The sequence below is a fragment of the Arctopsyche grandis genome, chromosome 10 (assembly GCF_051622035.1).
Source record: "Arctopsyche grandis isolate Sample6627 chromosome 10, ASM5162203v2, whole genome shotgun sequence".
NCBI lineage: Eukaryota > Metazoa > Arthropoda > Insecta > Trichoptera > Hydropsychidae > Arctopsyche > Arctopsyche grandis.
In genome coordinates, this window is record NC_135364.1 from 20,386,430 (window position 1) to 20,404,064 (window position 17,635).

General features: G+C 33.5%; 1 protein-coding gene across 3 annotated transcripts; it reads right to left on the bottom strand.

Moving 5' to 3' along the window:
- Positions 1-1,194: 1,194 nt before the first annotated feature.
- Positions 1,195-7,687, bottom strand: LOC143918358 (uncharacterized). Of its 3 annotated transcripts, XM_077440220.1 has the most exons (9): positions 7,425-7,643; positions 4,867-5,386; positions 4,688-4,785; positions 4,385-4,600; positions 3,827-4,302; positions 3,587-3,753; positions 3,386-3,504; positions 3,139-3,313; positions 1,195-2,097 (listed from the first exon to the last, which is right to left on the bottom strand). In XM_077440220.1, the coding sequence occupies exons 2-9, from the start codon at positions 5,237-5,239 to the stop codon at positions 2,012-2,014; spliced, it is 1,710 nt and encodes a 569-aa protein (XP_077296346.1). In that variant the 5' UTR covers positions 5,240-5,386; positions 7,425-7,643; the 3' UTR covers positions 1,195-2,011. The 3 variants fall into 3 exon arrangements, with proteins under 3 accessions (XP_077296346.1, XP_077296344.1, XP_077296345.1); XM_077440218.1 differs by having other exon boundaries at positions 4,385-4,785; positions 7,425-7,687; XM_077440219.1 differs by having other exon boundaries at positions 1,498-2,640; positions 4,385-4,785; positions 7,425-7,687.
- Positions 7,688-17,635: the final 9,948 nt, after the last annotated feature.

A 17,635-nucleotide genomic window follows, 5' to 3' on the forward strand; every position in this document is an offset into this window, starting at 1 on the left:
TTTTATTTAAATCTGTTCAATTCTAGCAATTCGACTACTGTCATTAAATTTTATTACTGTATAATTTTACGTGTGTTTTAATACATTTTATAAAAGACATGTAAGAATGTGGTTACAATATTCCGTATCTAAATATTAAATATAATACACTGAATAAACACTTAAATCTATGAATAATAGAATGAAATATAAATAAATGTAATTATAAAATGTTTTTATTATTGATAAGGTAACTATGATTCATATATAAATTTAATATAACAATCAAACCATTAGTATGACTAATACTTTATTATAATGTTTGTTAGAATTAATACATTTTAAGAACATTAATTAATCTATATTTAAAAAACGCAACACATTTCCACGTCGACCATTAAAAAATTTCCTCTAAATAAATTATTACAAGAAACATACTTCTGAAAACTTTTAGCAACGGCAGAAATCAGAGGATGATTAATTAATATTTTACGATTACATTTTGAGCTCATTTATTAGTTATCGCTAATTTTAATAATACGAACAATATTTGACACATGATAATTGAATAAATATGTAGGTACATTTTCCGTTTGTACCTCTGAGCACATAATTTTAATTTATATAACAACACTAATTACATGTATTTATTGTAATATGTTGAATTTAGATTATAAAATTGAGGGAACATGAAAGACACATCCTACATCTCATCATTTTTCTTCTGAAGTCTCATAATGCTAACATTGACATTAGTTATAGTTTCAAATTTCATCCTCATCGCTGCAACATGTCCCGTTGCAGGACCCTCCTCTGGTTTTGGCGAGTGAGCATCGCTCGAAAGATAAAGATCGGAATTATCCAAACTAGAACTAACATTACTCTCATGAAAATCTAACTGATTAACTATGGAATTGTCATCTGCAATTGACGGTGACAGATTTTCAATCGAAGATAAGCTTTCGTAATGTTCGGACTCACAAGTTGTATCGGGAACCACATCACAAGTGAGAGGTTGCGATTTAGAGGTACAAACAATTTCTTCTACGTTTTCGGGAGAGCCTTCATAAGAAATATTAGGATTATCAAAATATATTGCCTCTGATATGACACCAGTTGCCAAATCTGATGCAAAAGGATTAGTTTCTTGGAGTACAATAGAATTCACAGGCAAAACATTAAATTCAGACTTTTGAATACGTTCGTTTTCTAATTGATCACTTTGATATGTGCTTGTTGCATCATTACTACAATATACTTCAGACGAAGACGACATTGTATCGCATAATCTATTTATAGCATCAATAACATCTTTAAAACCTTCATCACTTTGAATAGCCCAAACAGAATTGAGGTTTTCATTTTCATAAGATTGTGATAGCTCACATGTATCTGATTCTACAACCTCGATATTCTCGACAGCTTCAGTATTATCAATAATTTCGGCATACTCAACAGAATCAGGATCATCGATGACTTCAGAAATTTGTAAAACTTCAGGTATTTCATTATTTATTTCTCCAGTCATCAAATGACTGTCAGAATTTGTTTCAAAGTCTAAAGATGACACGGATGACAAAATTTCATTCAACAAATTGCCTTGTAGTAAATGTAAGCATAGCTCATCGGAATCATTGAAGTCTGGTTCAACTGGTTCCTCATATTTTTCTGCTTCACGTTTTTCTGTTGGTAAAATAGTCTCTGATAACATTGCGCACGTCTTTTGACACGGAATTAATGCAACAATGGAAGAACTTTCGCATAAAAGTTTTCTGGGATCCAGGAGAGCTTCGCAAGTAGTGTTTTGTAAAACGGGAGCACTGATCCATGTAGAAGACTTACTTACACTTTCAACAGGCTTAATAGGTTCTAAATCGGGACGATATGTATCAGAACGTGACATTATGTCATCTCGTAATCTAGTAAGAATATTGTTAGAAGCTGAATTAGAAGACTCAGGAGCAGGGCTGACAGGCACAATAGGAGAGGGTTCGGTCGACGTGGTTAACTGCCGCTCGACCGATAGTTGGTGCTAGCAGGCTGTTGTATGATCTCCCCACAACTTCGCTCCCAATTGCAGGTGCATGGTGGGAGGCATTGGAGCTTGCTGTTTATTTACTGAAATTAAACACAATCATTTTCAGCCTTTCATCATCCACATATGTACTCTTTACGTAACATGCACCACTTTGTTCAGTCCACACATTTTTATTATTTCATTCAATCATCGTTCACTAAGACTTGGTCCACTTAGGTATTATTCAAATCCATTTGTCTAAGCTACGTATATCATCCAATACCATTTGCAACTTTTCAGTCGCTCATTCTGGTTATGCTTCTCACTCTAAGGGCAAAAACACAGAGGCACGCAGTACGTGTTTTATTTTTTTTAGATACTTTTTAGCATGCAAAATAAACCCATGCATGCCTAGCCTTCCCTGAGGCATGCAGTCCCAAAAATCACCCCCTAGAGTGTTTTCGGTGATATTTTGTCCTTGTGTTAATCCCATATTTGAAGAAATGAAGGAAAAACTTGTCGAAATAATAAGATCCTACGAATTAACAATGAACTGGGAACGCCCTTTCTTGACTCGAAGCCGTGCCGTTCATTTCAATGTGATTTCGCCTTTATTGTTATCCAAGTCTTTATTTTTTCATATTCTGTGTGTATTTAATTTTATGTTCAAAATACATCAATAAATCAATGTGTATAAGTCAAAAACTTTCTTTGCCAAACATATCCTAATAAAAAAATTAAATTAAAAATAACTGATCATTCTTTCAAAAGCATTCCATCCAAATTTCATTCCATCTAATTTAATCAGTCATGTATACTATGTATATCCCCTAGACATAAATTGACTACTTCTAAAATCTGATTACTTAACAGTTACTGTACTACATTTCCCCCCCCCCCCCCCAAAATTTGATTTTACTTTTGAAATTATATTATTGTTGAAAATTTTAATTATTTCGAAATCTGATGATGTTAAAAAACATGTTTTTTTTAAGCCTTAGTACAGTGGCACTAAGCTGATATGATGGAAACCCCATTTAAGCAAACAGAGAGGCAAACAGACGTTTTTCTCTTTTTATATATGATTTATTTATATACAGAAGATAAAATTACATAAAAAAAATGTTAGAATTTTATATTACCATTCATTCCTGCGGATGCTATACTATTATACGTTTTTTCAATTCTGAGGAATGCATCAGGAAATGGGAATTGAGCGACAGTACGAAAACGATCACAAAAACGACTATCCAACTCTGATGGTCGCATAGATGAGCCACGCACTGGAGGTTGAGGAGGATTATTTCCCTGTGATATCTAAAATACAAAATTCATGTTTATAAAATTATATATTACAAAAAAAAATGCAATAAAGTCAAGTCAACTAACATCCGTATTGCTGGCAGTGATCGTTGAATTCATCTGACGGTGTGGAGGTGGTGGCGGAGGTGGAAGGTCAAGAGGTCGTATCGGAGGCGGTCTAAAAGGAACACGCATCGACCGTTGTCCTAAACAAATAATAAATTAAAAAATATATAACTACGAAATCAATGCTAAAATCTACATATATGAGCAATTTGTAATAGTCACCTGAAGGAGGTTGAGGAGCAGAATTTTTGAATCCTGCCACCATTTTTTTATTTATCGTTTCATGAATTTGTGAAAATGTGTTCGGTTTCAGTGTGTTGTATCCATTATTAATAAAGCCTGTCGAACCAGAATCTGTTGGTGGACAAGGCGGGGTAACAGGCGGTGACCTATCATAACATATTTAATTAGCAAAAATAAAATATTAGCAGAAAACAACATTAAAATTATATGCAAACATACCTAGGAACACGTAGGCTTTGAGCCCTGGATGCTGGTCGCCCATTTGTATTCAACTTTTTCAACGGCGGTGAGGGTTTTCCATTATTAGCCTGAACGTTATTATTTGTTGGCGTAGCAGTTGGAGGTTTCGGTGCGAGATTAGGCTTACCATGATTTACCACCTTATTACCGGAATCTGACAATCTCAAATCTACTTCAGATCCACCGATGTTAGACGAATTTGAAGGTGAACTATTGGAGTGTACCAACGACGACATACTGCCACCGTGTGTTGCGTCTAACGCTAAGCTCGAATTCCAAGTTCCAGATTTTGACGAGGCATTATTATGAAGTGAACTTTTATTTTTGTGTAACGTGCTCACATTCTGAATCCGGTTCTGCAATTGTACATTATTTTGCATGCTGGGTTCTTCAAACTGACTGGATAAACTACTGATTCTATCCGATATAGATGGACTAGTAACAGGGTCACCTGCCTATAAAGTAAACACAATAATTTTCAGTAAATTGAAATCTTCTTTTTAATTTCATTTAAATTTAATAAGCTTTTAAGCATACCGAAGCTACGCTTAGTTTGGGTGGTGGTGGCTGTGGTGGAGGAGCTCTATTAGAAACCACACTCGCTTGAGCTCTTTTTGGGGTTTCGGTTTTCGCTGGCGCATGGCTGCCACCAAGTGCTTGACTCAATACATGACTAAAGTTGTTCATCGGTGATTTACGAAACACTGGACTGACAGGAACAGTCTTTTGTTTTTCCGGTGATAGCCGAACAGACTGAGAAAATGGTTTTGACTGTTTGTTGGAGTCTTGTTGACTTTGGTTCTTTTCGTTTCTTTGATTACTGATTCGGTTTGGACTTACTGCGGGAGGTTTTGATGTTTCAGGCGACGTTCTCATATTTGATGCTGCTACTTTGGAGGATGTATTGGATCCCGTATTAGCAGGATTTGAACTATTGCCTACGTAATTTATACAAATAAAACATAAATATATGACCAAAATATATATTTAAAAATGTAAAAGGATAAAAAAAAACATACCGATTCCGCGACCTGTAGATCTCAATTTGGGCATACCGTCGGCAAAAAGTCCACCTAAACCTGACATGGCTCCATTTTGAGAACTCATAGCAGGTCCTCGTGGTCCGACCCCATTTCCTACCGCTCCAGGACTCGCACTTGAGCTTGCGCTCACATTAGATGCCTTTCCGGGTATTAAAGGTGCACTTTTATCTACTGTTACAGTCTTTTTAAGCTTAGCACCCTCTCTTATAGAACTTAAGAGTTGGTTTCGACCATCTCCCGTTGAAGATTTTCCTGGATTGAATCCTTTCATTGACGGTGGTGGTGGTGGACCTGGAGGAGGTGGGCCCGGTGGCGGGGGAGGCCCCGGAGGAGGAGGAGGTGCAGGCATCTTTTATATTTATTTCAGAAAACTATTTGAACACAAAATACATCCCCCCTTGTGGGTGAATATAATTATACTAAATAACTTAATTGTATGTCACCAATTTCCTACAAGGTTTCTTGAATTCCCGATTAACAAAATGAACGTTATTATCTGTAAAAAAACAAAAAAAAGATATATATTATACTGAATCATTTAATAAAACTATTAACAATAATTGGTGATATTTTATAAAAAACAAATAAGAACCTAATACAAAAGCTACATTTTGCCGTAATTAGAACTTGCATAATTATAAATTTCAACAAATTATCATTCATACTGATACAATCTCGTTCTATTTAAGTACACACATATATGACTTTTAATATTTTGATCACTCGTATGAAAGAATGGACGATAACCTGTGACTCATCACCTCAAACGAACAAATCCTTGGCATTTGTCAACCGCAAAACAAAACGTGTACAAATAAGTCGTGTATCTGCTAAGTTTTAAGGTTTATTTTGATAAGAGTAGTATTGATAAATCTATAAATATGATTATTTCAATATATAAAATCATATTTAACTACGATAAGAAATATATGTATGTACATATAATCCGAAATACCAAAAAAAATCCACATTTTTAACTTGATTAGAAATATTCGGAAATCACAATTTTTTTTGCACCGCAATAAAATGAAAATTTATGACAAAATGTTAGGGAATGTGTATGATTAATTTTTGATTATTCTCATAAGGAAATTAATCATTAAATATGAAGAATAAAATCGTTTATATTTCAATAACATTTTATATAGGTATATATTTATTTATTGGTCTCCCTATCAAGTTCGTTACTCTCTGATGTTGGAACGAGTTCAAAGGAAATTCCTCAAATTTTTATATCTGAAGACATTTGGGTTTTATCCATATTTGTTCCCTAGTGCCTTTGTCTTGGGATCTTTGGGGTTCAACTCCTTGGCAAAGAGAAGATATTTATATCTTAGTAAACATTTCGTAAAATTATTAAGAGAGATTCACAATCCCACTATCCTGGAGAAGCTTAAATTTTTGACCCCAGAAAATCATAGGGTCTTGAGAAAAACATGATATCTTGTTGCCAATTAGGGCTAAAACAAACGTGCTCATGAAATCCCTCCTCTCGAGAGCTGTTCGACTCCTCAACTTACTGGCACATTCCTTGGAAGTCTTCAATGCCAGTTATATTGATTTGGTCGAACACATACTACATAGCACGATATAATTATCTATATCATTTATTTATTTTTCACTATACATATTTCTTACTTGCTTTTATTTTCATTATTCTTGCTTTATGTATACTTATATTTGTATTAAAACCACAGTGACACTTTGGGGCTACCTGTCAAGTCTCTGTTGTATTGATTTTTGAAAATAAAATAAAAATATGCACATATGTAAATACAAAAGAACATATAGTTGAACATTTTGCATGTTTGACAACAAAACTTTAAGTTAATACTGATTTGTGACGGCTCAAAGTTCAACAGAAGGTTTTCGTAAAGCTGTCTAATAATGATATTTCATTCAACCAAATTACACTATGTACATTATATATATATAGTGATATTGCAAAACCACTAATTAACAAGCTTTCTAAAACCTTAAAACTGTCTTCAAAAAAATATCTAATTGAATTTATAGTTCATATTGACTGTTACAAATACGATAGTTTTACATTTTCCTAATTCTAATCACGTTATACTTTAATTACGGATATAGTTTATTCACACTGACAACATACCCAAAGTACAGACGGCGACTAAAATCGTATGAAACGACACCAGCATTGGTATTAAACCATATCGGATTATAAAAGCCACACACAAAGTTCAACAGATAAACGCTATAACAGCGAATGCCATACATTTTCATTGGGCATATTTTGAAGGGTTCGCAGAACCGTCACCCCGATGGGGACTAGTCATTGAATGGACAAATTTCCACGAACGTTGCACAAGTGGAGAAACTGGCGAAAAGAAAAACATGCGAATGAGAAGTGAAACGGTCTGATGTGTACACTAGAAAGGGAACAGTGTAAACATTCCACGGAAGAAATATTAAATATATGCGATATAGTAAATGTAGTACAGGGGAGATGGAGCGATTAGTGTGATTGAAAGGGGGCTCCTGATAGGTGGGTGAAGGAGGGGGGTGAGCACCTGTCAAAGACGGTCTGTGAGAGCTGCGCTGCTGTGGAGGGTGGCTGCGGGGAGGAGGCCGGCGCGGCAGGCCGAGGGGGCGCGCACTTCGGGCGAGGGGTTGCGAGGGGGGCGCAGTTCGGCGGAAGGGTGTGACAGGCGAGACGAGCGACGAGCGACGAGCGGGCGGCGCCCACGGCACCTGTCACAAGTAGAGCTGCCCGCCACCAGCCCTCTTATGACCAACACGGCACATATTCACACACACGAGACGAGCAAACTGTGGCGCGTGGTGCATCATCGCAATCGTACTACATATGTATGTAAATATGAAGATGAGAGATTTATTACATTTTCAGATATTCTCGAGTCACCATTTTGATGGATCTATTACGCACCCGACATGTTCAAAACCAATAAAGTCAAGATGGGGAAAAGCAATTATAAGTGCTTAAGAGGGCTGGACAGCAGCGCCTTGTCCATACAATCGTACTATACTTCTCCCTTCCTCAATTATGGCACTAGAGAAATTATTTTTTAATATGCTATGGATATCCACCATTGAGGTGCATCTATCGTTTTATCTTTTTGATTAATTATTTTTTATATGAGCTAGGAGCCGCCAAACATCTATAAAATCGCCTCTTTTTTACACCCACGAAACGAGTCCAGCGTGCTTATTTAACGGTCGATTTAAAAAAAAATACGCCGATAGATGCACAGAAAGTATCTTTCTCATACCGATGATGAATTTTTTTTAAAAATTGGTCCAGTTTTGGAGGAGAAAATAGTAAAATACGAAATCTCGATTGTGTCAATTTAAAATACGTTTTATCTGGTCGAAGCGCAACTGTCGCATTCACTCAATATATATATTGATATATATATTGTCGCAATTCACTCAATATATACGTACACTCAATAAATATATCGAAGAAAGGAACGGTAACAAAATTAAGGTTTCAGGTGTACAGCCCTCTTAAGAGGGCTGGACAGCAGCGCCTTGTCCATACAAACGTACTATACTTCTCTCTTCCTCAATTATGGCACTAGAGAAATTATTTTTTAATATGCTATGGATATCCACCATTGGGGTGCATCTATCGTTTTATTTTTTTGATTAATTATTTTTTATAGGAGCTAGGAGTCGACAAACATCTATAAAATCGCCTCTTTTTTACACCCACGAAAAGAGTCTAGCGTGGTTATTTAACGGTCGATTTAAAAAAAAATACGCACACAGTTGCATAGAAAATATCTTTCTCATACCGATGATGAAATTTTTTTAAAAATTGGTCCAGTTTCTGAGGAGAAAATAGGAGAATACGAAACCTCGATTTTGTCGATTTAAAATACGTATTACCTGGTCGAAGCGCAACTGTCGCATTCACTCAATATATATATCGAAGAAAGGAACGGCAACAAAATTAAGGTTTCGGGTGTACAGCCCTCTTAATGATGAACAGAAAAATCTATGGGTACTGACAGCTGCCGAAGACGTTTACGTATCTTCACTGTTTAATATTACTGATTGGTTTCTAATCATGTAATATGTACGTGTCAACCATGTTTACGAGTGCGTTTGTATAAATGACCCTTGAAAACACTCTGAATAAGCTTAAAATTGAGATAAATTTTACAATTTATAAAAATAAAATAATGAGAATATTATTTATTGAATTAAAATTGTACATTGATTTTAAAATACATACATAGAAGCTTAAAATTTAAATATTCGATTTTGTCAATTTAAAATACGTTTTATCTGGTCGAAGCGCAACTGTCGCATTCACTCAATATATATATTGTCGCATTCACTCAATATATATATCGAAGATAGGAACGGTAACAAAATTAAGGTTTCGGGTGTACAGCCCTCTTAAGCGTAAAGCGTAAATATGTATACACGTTTCCAGTAACTCAACGCCCTCCCTTATAAATTAAAGTACTGTTTTTCGGACACTGGTCTAGTAAGTTAGTAATGAGATGACTATAATATGTATCAAAGATCCAGTATGTATGTGTCGGTGTCCGTCACTGCAACGAAAGTGACTTGATCGAAAGTCGAAAAACCAATATTTTTCGCGATTTTTATGACAATGTGTGACATAGTTCGTTTACCATGCATACATGCTTTTCGATCTTTCGGCTTTCGACTTTCGATGCAGTGACCCAGATCCGCTTAAATATTAAATTATTTAAGTTTGCAAACATTGTGGCATTGTGGCAGGAGTCACCAATGCGTCGCAAAGGTCGAAAAAATACAAAGGGGTGGCCGACACTGCAACGAAAGTGACTTGATCGAAAGTCGGTTATATTGGTAGCCATTCACATTTGGCATGAAATCACCGAACCTTATATTCATAATATGTATACATATCTATATGCTACAGTTCAAATTTACGCGCTTTGTTCATTCATGAACATACTTGTTTATTCATAAACTAACTAATTTGGCCAGATATAGTATACACAAAAGAACAAATTGATGTACAAACATTGAGTATAGGTTTAAATATTTTCAATATTTTTTTCCATCCTTTATGTACGTTTGTATGCTTACACTGGGTTGCAATATATCTAATATGTAATTTCGAAAGAGACTTTTGTAAAGTTGTAAGGTTTGGTTGGGAGCTTCAAAAACAAATCAAAGTTTCTATGACGATGATTGAATTTTTTTTTCTATTCAAATAAATTTAATAAAAAAAAAATGAATATTTATTCGATTCACCATGTTTACGCTGTTTATATTAGAAATACTGAGCGAAGCCGGGTAAAACAACTAGTAATATATAACTTTATTTTAATTCGTGTATAAATAATTTCTTTCTGAAACCACCCGTTGAAATCAACGTTTACAACACTAGTTTTTAATATTAGTGGAAACGGGAAATATAGAAAGTTTTGGTGCGGTTTCAATAGGATTTCCCATTTTAAAAACTTGACGTTTTGACAGCTAAAAGTTTCATACGACACTGGGTGGAAGTTTATTTGAAGATATCTTTATACTTTTATCGCTTAAACTATGTAAAGCCAGTAGTTCGTGTATAAACAAACGAATATGTTTATGAACAGACTAGAGTGAACACTTGAACTGTAACATATATTAAAGGCTATGCTGTCTGTTCATTCGTGGTGGATGCAATTTTGATACATTTTATACTTGAAAAAAAAACATTTCGCGTATCCTGGTGCTATGCGAAATAAACCGACTGATCAAGCGAGACCGCTCTTTGGGGATATGGCCACCGACGACAGAGGGTTTCGACGTATGCACCAGGCCACTGATACATAGGTATAATTAATTAAAATACATTTTATTGTATTTTTTCACTTAAAGAAAAAAAAAATACATATAAGCATGCTTCGTAATATTTTTTCAAGCTACACAATATATTCTATGTCAGTAGCTATCACTCATACTGCTTTAAATGTCTTGGTTTTAAATTTTCAAAAAGATGGACAACTTATCCTATAGAAACAAGTAAAAGTTTACCAATGGAACACTTATAAAAGTCTGAAGAAGATTTTTCTAACTAGTAGTTACATAAATCTTCTTAGTTAAAAAAAATCGTTGTTACAATCGATTTTTTTTTAATTTTGACATTCAATTTTTTTAATTATTAATGCCACCCAATTTTATTGATAAATTTTAATCCATTCTTTGATTGTTGAGAAAAAATTTCAGAGCATTCTGAGAATTTTGAAAATTTCTTTTTATCCGTCTAATTTTAAGTATCGATGATGTTACTAAACGGAATTAATCTTCCCTCTTTTTTATGTAGATATTGAATTAAGTAACAGTGCTCTCAATCAAATATGTTATACATAAGAATATAAAAAAGTAGCTTATGTATGTAGATAAAAAATCTAATTGAATGATATCGTTGCGTTTATCAAACAGTATCTAAGTATGTTAACTTAAGCACAAAAAAACTACATTCATACATACATAGTTCTAATAAATGTAAATTGATATCACACGTATTATGTACTTACATTGTAAATACACTTGCAAGTACATACTAATTTGAGATAGGCTAAGTTTGGTCAACATAAGTGATGAATTTAAGCTGACACTATCTTAATCTTAAGTAATAAGCAATAACATGAGGAATGTACAGCATGAGATATAACTAATTCTTGCAATAACAAAAACGTGACAATTTTCAATTTACATCGGCCGTGTTTGCAAAAAACTTTCATACCACTGACGGATATAAAACAATGCATTGATACTTTTTGGAAAGTTAGTAATGATAATGATTAATGAGTCATTACCGGTGACAATGATGATGATTGTTAAAGTTTGAGAACGTGTGCGATTGACAAGTCGAACTGGAACGTCACATGCGGAGTTTATGCAAATGTCAATTGATGATGCGGCCGGTATGAGTCAGAGAGGGGCGCGGAGGGCGGAGCCGCGGGGGGCGCGGGGGCGGCATCGCGGGAGCCATGCGTGGGGCACTCTCCCACTGAGTTTATTATACTGTATTTACCTATCCAAAATTAGGTGGAGAACAAATAAAATGAAATATCTAGTCAGATTCTTACTTCCCCTAATAGTAATACGATTTGTTTGAGAACAAAACAGTTTCAAACTGAATGAGTCAAGGACGTATAACATACAGGGCCGCACCTACCATACGTACAAATGTATGCAATGCACACAGGCGACCGAAATATCAAGACGGCCGAAAGAAATGAGAAATTCTATTCCTTACAAAATTATTATTTTGAATAAAAACAATAATTTTATTTTACTACCACCATATATATTTAAAACTAATAAACAAACGATGGATAAACGTCAACGACTATCTCGCCGGGCAGATATCAAACGCGTCTTACACGATATTTTTGCACCATCGTAATGGCGGAGGATCCATTTACTTATATTGATGACCAAAATGAGTAATATGGCAAAGTATGAAAACGATAGGATAAGAGGCAAACTTTTTCCTGAATTGTAATCGTAAGTGAAACGTAAAGGAGGTATGTAATAAAAAATATGAAACAAGACATTGTACTTTTTAACATCCTTACATCTTGTTGTATACATTTTATACATCTTGTTGTATACTTGTGGATTGCTGTTGCAAGTTACACCTTTTAACACATCCGAACTATAATTCGGGAAAATAACAGAATACCAAATACAACTTCGATCCGCATAGATCTTTTATGTTCTATTATCTTTGCGACTGCCAGATGTATTTCTTCAAGGATGTTGAGTATTGGTTGGTCATCGAAAGAACAATGTCCTATATGTGGGATTGGGGGTAAAAACCAGAGAAATGTAATAATAATAATAATAGAAGGGCCCTTACGAATAAATAATTGTTGTCAATATTACGCGGTACGTCTCTATAACTACGCTACAACGCACGGAATACAATCGGATGAATTTACTTAAAATGTATTACATGTTGTTTATTGTGTTCTTGAATGCATTGTGTAATTATTACCGATGCTTGCCCATCTTGCGAGTAATATAAACAAACAGAGAAGTTTTTATCGGACATACGTCGAGCACCAAGCATCAAATACGACTGATGCTAAAATTATTTAGGATTGTCTGTGGATAATCGTCACTTGACAACAATATGACGCCTAAAGCCACTTCTATTAATATAACATTTCTCTGGTAAAAACACCATATTTTCATGAACTAACTTGAAAACGTTCAGTCTTTCTTGTCGTTTGGACTTGTTCAAAACTAAATATTTTGGTTTTCTGTCTGTTTTTCTGGTTAATTTTATTGTGATTAAAATTTTCAATACTATATTTCTCACAAGGTAAGATTTTTGCACTACTTGCATGTACTACATTCTTTCAATTTTTCTTTATTAAAATGATGTATACAAATGCTGATAAAATTAAAGAGCGGCCGATTTAAGTTTGCACACAGGCACTCCTAGGCGCGGCCCTGTGTGTAAATGTGTATCGAATATAAAAAGCAAGTAAAAAAAAATATTTTGGTACACGCGAACAATCAAACTGTTAGTAAATCTTATTAAAATAATAATAAAAACCACTTCTTAATAAATCAAATAATTATTCATGAATACTAAACTCGATATACCAAACACTAAATAACTAAATATGAAATACGAAACTCGATATACATACATACATATATGTATATGTGCACTATGAAGACTTATGCACCCGCATACCAGAAATATGGAAATGATTAGAAATAAGCTTTCTCTGATGGAAAAATAATTTATTTAATTGATTAGTAGCTAAAATTTTCAGTTTTTGTTTATTACGTAAATTTATTTACAGTTTTCGTTTTATTGCAATTTGTTATTGTACATATGTACATATGTATGTATATACGATTTAATTTTTTACGTTGGTGGTTTGAAAGTTTATTGTGCTAGTTTTTATCGTGCATTTATTTTTTATAGTTTTATTTTAGCGTTAGAACTGGAAAAATATAATAATAATATCTTTATGCAAACAAAAATAGATCAGATAATAATTTCCGGTGACTTACCAGGTCATTGAATGTATGTACGTCTGACTTCGAGGGAGTGACTAGAGGCAATGAATGATTATTACCGAGTTGAAAAAGTTCATAAATTAAATTTGCTTTCTTATTAATTGACGTTGAATAAAAAAAACTCTTGTGGTATGGAGTATTTGAACCACAAACCGCAGTTTATCTATATATTTATTTACATTTATATATTTTTTTTAAATGTCACACTCATCCGAATTTCGAGTTAACTAGGAAAAGTTGTGGTTTTTCTTACGTCAATGAAATAAACTAATAATATTTAATGGAAAATATTCATTATACATAGATACCTATTCGTTTTCTGTTTTAATAATTGTATTCAATTGATTGTATTCACTTTGAATGATTCATTCACAACCATACTAGTAGACACGGTTTTGTAATACAAATCCAAATATAACTACCTATAATTTTTAAATTTCAAGCGTTTTTAATTTTTTTACTAATTCAGACTGAAAATCTTTTCAAATACGTATGTATGTATGTATTAAAATGTTGAATATACATACTCGTAGGTAAAAATCTTATACTGGGTACTTACGCGTTACAAAGAAAAATGTTATGAAAACTTTTAGTTTTCTAGCTATAATTCTCAAAGGATAGGTACAATATTTAATTAAACGTATTTAATTTCAATTATTTAAAAATTTTCTACCTACATACATAGAGATCCGTATTTTTAATATTATAAATATAATTTCATACAAGAAGAGATAAACTTCATTCCCATCACTAACCATTTTTTATTACCGTCTATTTGTTTAAAAAATCACTAATCCACATTATTTTATAAAAATTTTATCCATATATTGCCTTGGTTCAATTACCTAACTTCTACTCGATTTGTTCTATTTGTTTATCCTTAAATCCTATTTCCGCATATATTTTTATCTATTTGTTATCCATCAATCATATTTTCCGAAAATTGTCATATCACTAGTTTTATTGAATTCGTCACCTCTACTTATGCTTATTTATCTACGTGTTCCTGTTTCGAACCTTTCCTGTTTTTCATACCATGCAATTTTCCATAAGTTGTACAAAAATATATATTTTATTCATAACTACAATATTCGTCATTTTCATTAATTTATTTTTCTTTAATTGAAATTATACAGCAAATATGTTGTGATTTTATGTGTGACGCACTACATGTACTGTAATATTGCGAAACATTACACATAACCTCATTTGAATGGAAAATTGTTATACATAGTATGGTTAGTTGGTGTATACATACATATTTATTAATATTAATGGCAATTGAACGAAAACATCATCAAGAGTACAAATAATACGGACACTCCTAAGGTCGGTGCCCCCCCTCAGGAGGATCTTCTCTGTAACCAGGGACGTCATTTGGGGGGTGGCATGGGGGGGCAGTTGCCACCTCTTATTTTTGGAAAATAGGTTATATTTTGTTTTGTTAAATGGTATTTCTTGGGTAAAATTCTTAGAAATTGTTCGAACTGTGGAGCTAATTGTTAGAAAGGTCCACCTCATTTTATTTACAACTGAAACGGCCGTTTATTTATGACTTCCCTTCATAGAATTTTTCGTGACCAATTTTCGGGTGTGACCAGCTTTCTCGTGACCAGTTTTAGGGTGTGACCAGTTTTCTCGTGACCAGTTTTAGTGTGACGGGTGATCACGTGTAACCGATCTAGAGCGACCGGTTGTCCTGTGATCACCGAACCTTAATGAGATACTATGGATCTATGAATGCTACGTTTATTTCTTATGTTACTTATGGGTAGCTTAGAAACTAATAAAATAATCGCCGCTACGTGCTTTGAAAAAAAAAAGATTTTATTATTTCGAAGCAAGTATATTTTGGTTTTTAAGTGGTATGCCTTGGGTAAATTTCTTAAAAATTGTTCATCCTATGGAGCGAATCGTTAGAAAGGCCTACTTTACTTTATTTTGTCTCAAAAACAGATGTGTGACGTTTATTTTTCCAAAAGTTCGTATTTATTTTTTGTTTTCAAGAAAGGTTTTAAATTAATATTTTACTGAATCGGTTCAATCACAAATGATTTTATTTCTCGTATTTTTATTTGCAGACGCCCATTCTCACACAAAACAACGAATGAATGGATCTTCATGTGTATCGAATTCGGTCCAAAAAAAGTTTTAGTTATTTAATAAAATTGCTTTCTGACCAAAACCTTCAAATTTAGTACATAAAGAATACAAATATAAATTTTCAGCTTGATACGTTCAGGGGTGTGGTAAAAAAAACCGTGTGTTCACAAAATTTTTGACTTTTCTAAGAGGAAAAACTCCCATTTCTGGTTTATTAAATTTAATGATTTTTTTATTATATTTTCATCACATTGATACAAGTAATTATACCTGAAATCGTGAAGAGCACAGGTATTTAAAGGGTCGATTAAAATAGTGAAAGAAAAATCCGGTTAACTACCACTGTCGGTTAACGGGTGTTCACGAAATTTTACATATAGCTTGGCATTAAGTTCATAATTCTAGGTATGAAATATCAGTTAAATACGCCTAAAAGTTTCCGAGAAAAACATAAAAAAAACCTATATAGGGTAAAAGTACTACTTCCAGTTGAGATAAAAATAATTTTATATATACATATGTATGTATGTACATACATATATAAAATTATAAAAATAATAAAAAGACAATCAGAAACACACACTCAGACACACAGAGACATATACAATTTTCTAGATTATGAAAACGTGATCAGTGATCGATTCTGAGTTCGAATTTTTGCATGATCTCAAAACTTCATATATTGTTATTACGTACATACATATGTACAAAGATAAAGTAAAAAGACAATCGGTAGAAATTAAGTTAATCGATAGTTTTTTAGTGACACAGTTTGATGGACGATTTTTATTGACCATGTGAAGATTTTTGACATCCGACTCTAACACAAACTTTTACAAATTTACAGTAATGCCACTACATGAAAACGTTTAGATTCATTCAAGTGTTGCATGTAACAATGGCATTGACTTAATGCGAGTATCTAATAATGTGTCGATTTGAAAATCTGATTGATATACATTCAATTTTCCCAAAATTTCCGTCGCCCAAAATTCCCAGGGAAAAACCCGGTTTATTCCCTTGAATAAACCGGGTGCGTCTTTTTGTCGGAAGTGCGTATTTTTGTGCGCCTCTTTTACGATTGATAACTCCTATACAATCTATTTCGAAAAGTTCACCTTATTATTCAAAATTGAAGGCCGTAGTTAAATTTATATTTTAACTTAATATACTATTAACTGATGTAACTTATTTATTTATTTATTTTGTTTGGAAAATTAACAGTTTATTAAATTACATAAATTGATAAAAGAACATAATTATTTTAAGAAAAACCATTAAGAATTTTCGGGTCGGTGATTACTAGTCAAATGTGAACCGGTCACAGGACATCGGTCACACGTGATCACCCGTCACACTAAAACTGTTCACACCCTAAAACTGGTCACGAGAAAACCGGTCACACCCTAAAACTGGTCACGAGAAAACCGGTCACACCCGAAAATTGGTAACGAAAAACTGGTCATACCCAAAAATTGGTAACGAAAAAACTGGTCATACCCAAAAATTTAAAATTGGTCGAATTTTTGGGTGTGACCAGTTTTTTCGTGACTAATTTTTGGGTGTAACCAGTTTTCTCGTGACCAGTTTTAGGGTGTGACCAGTTTTGGTGTGACGG

What these genes read in the sequence shown, in the direction of transcription:
- LOC143918358 (XM_077440218.1), bottom strand. Translation starts at nt 5,239, where the DNA reads ATGCCTGCACCTCCTCCTCCTCCGGGGCCTCCCCCGCCACCGGGCCCA. An exon ending in TGCTCCTCAACCTCCTTCAG is followed by an intron (nt 3,505 to 3,586) that starts GTGACTATTACA and finishes TTATTTGTTTAG; the next exon opens with GACAACGGTCGATGCGTGTT. An exon ending in TCACTGCCAGCAATACGGAT is followed by an intron (nt 3,314 to 3,385) that starts GTTAGTTGACTT and finishes TTTGTATTTTAG; the next exon opens with ATATCACAGGGAAATAATCC.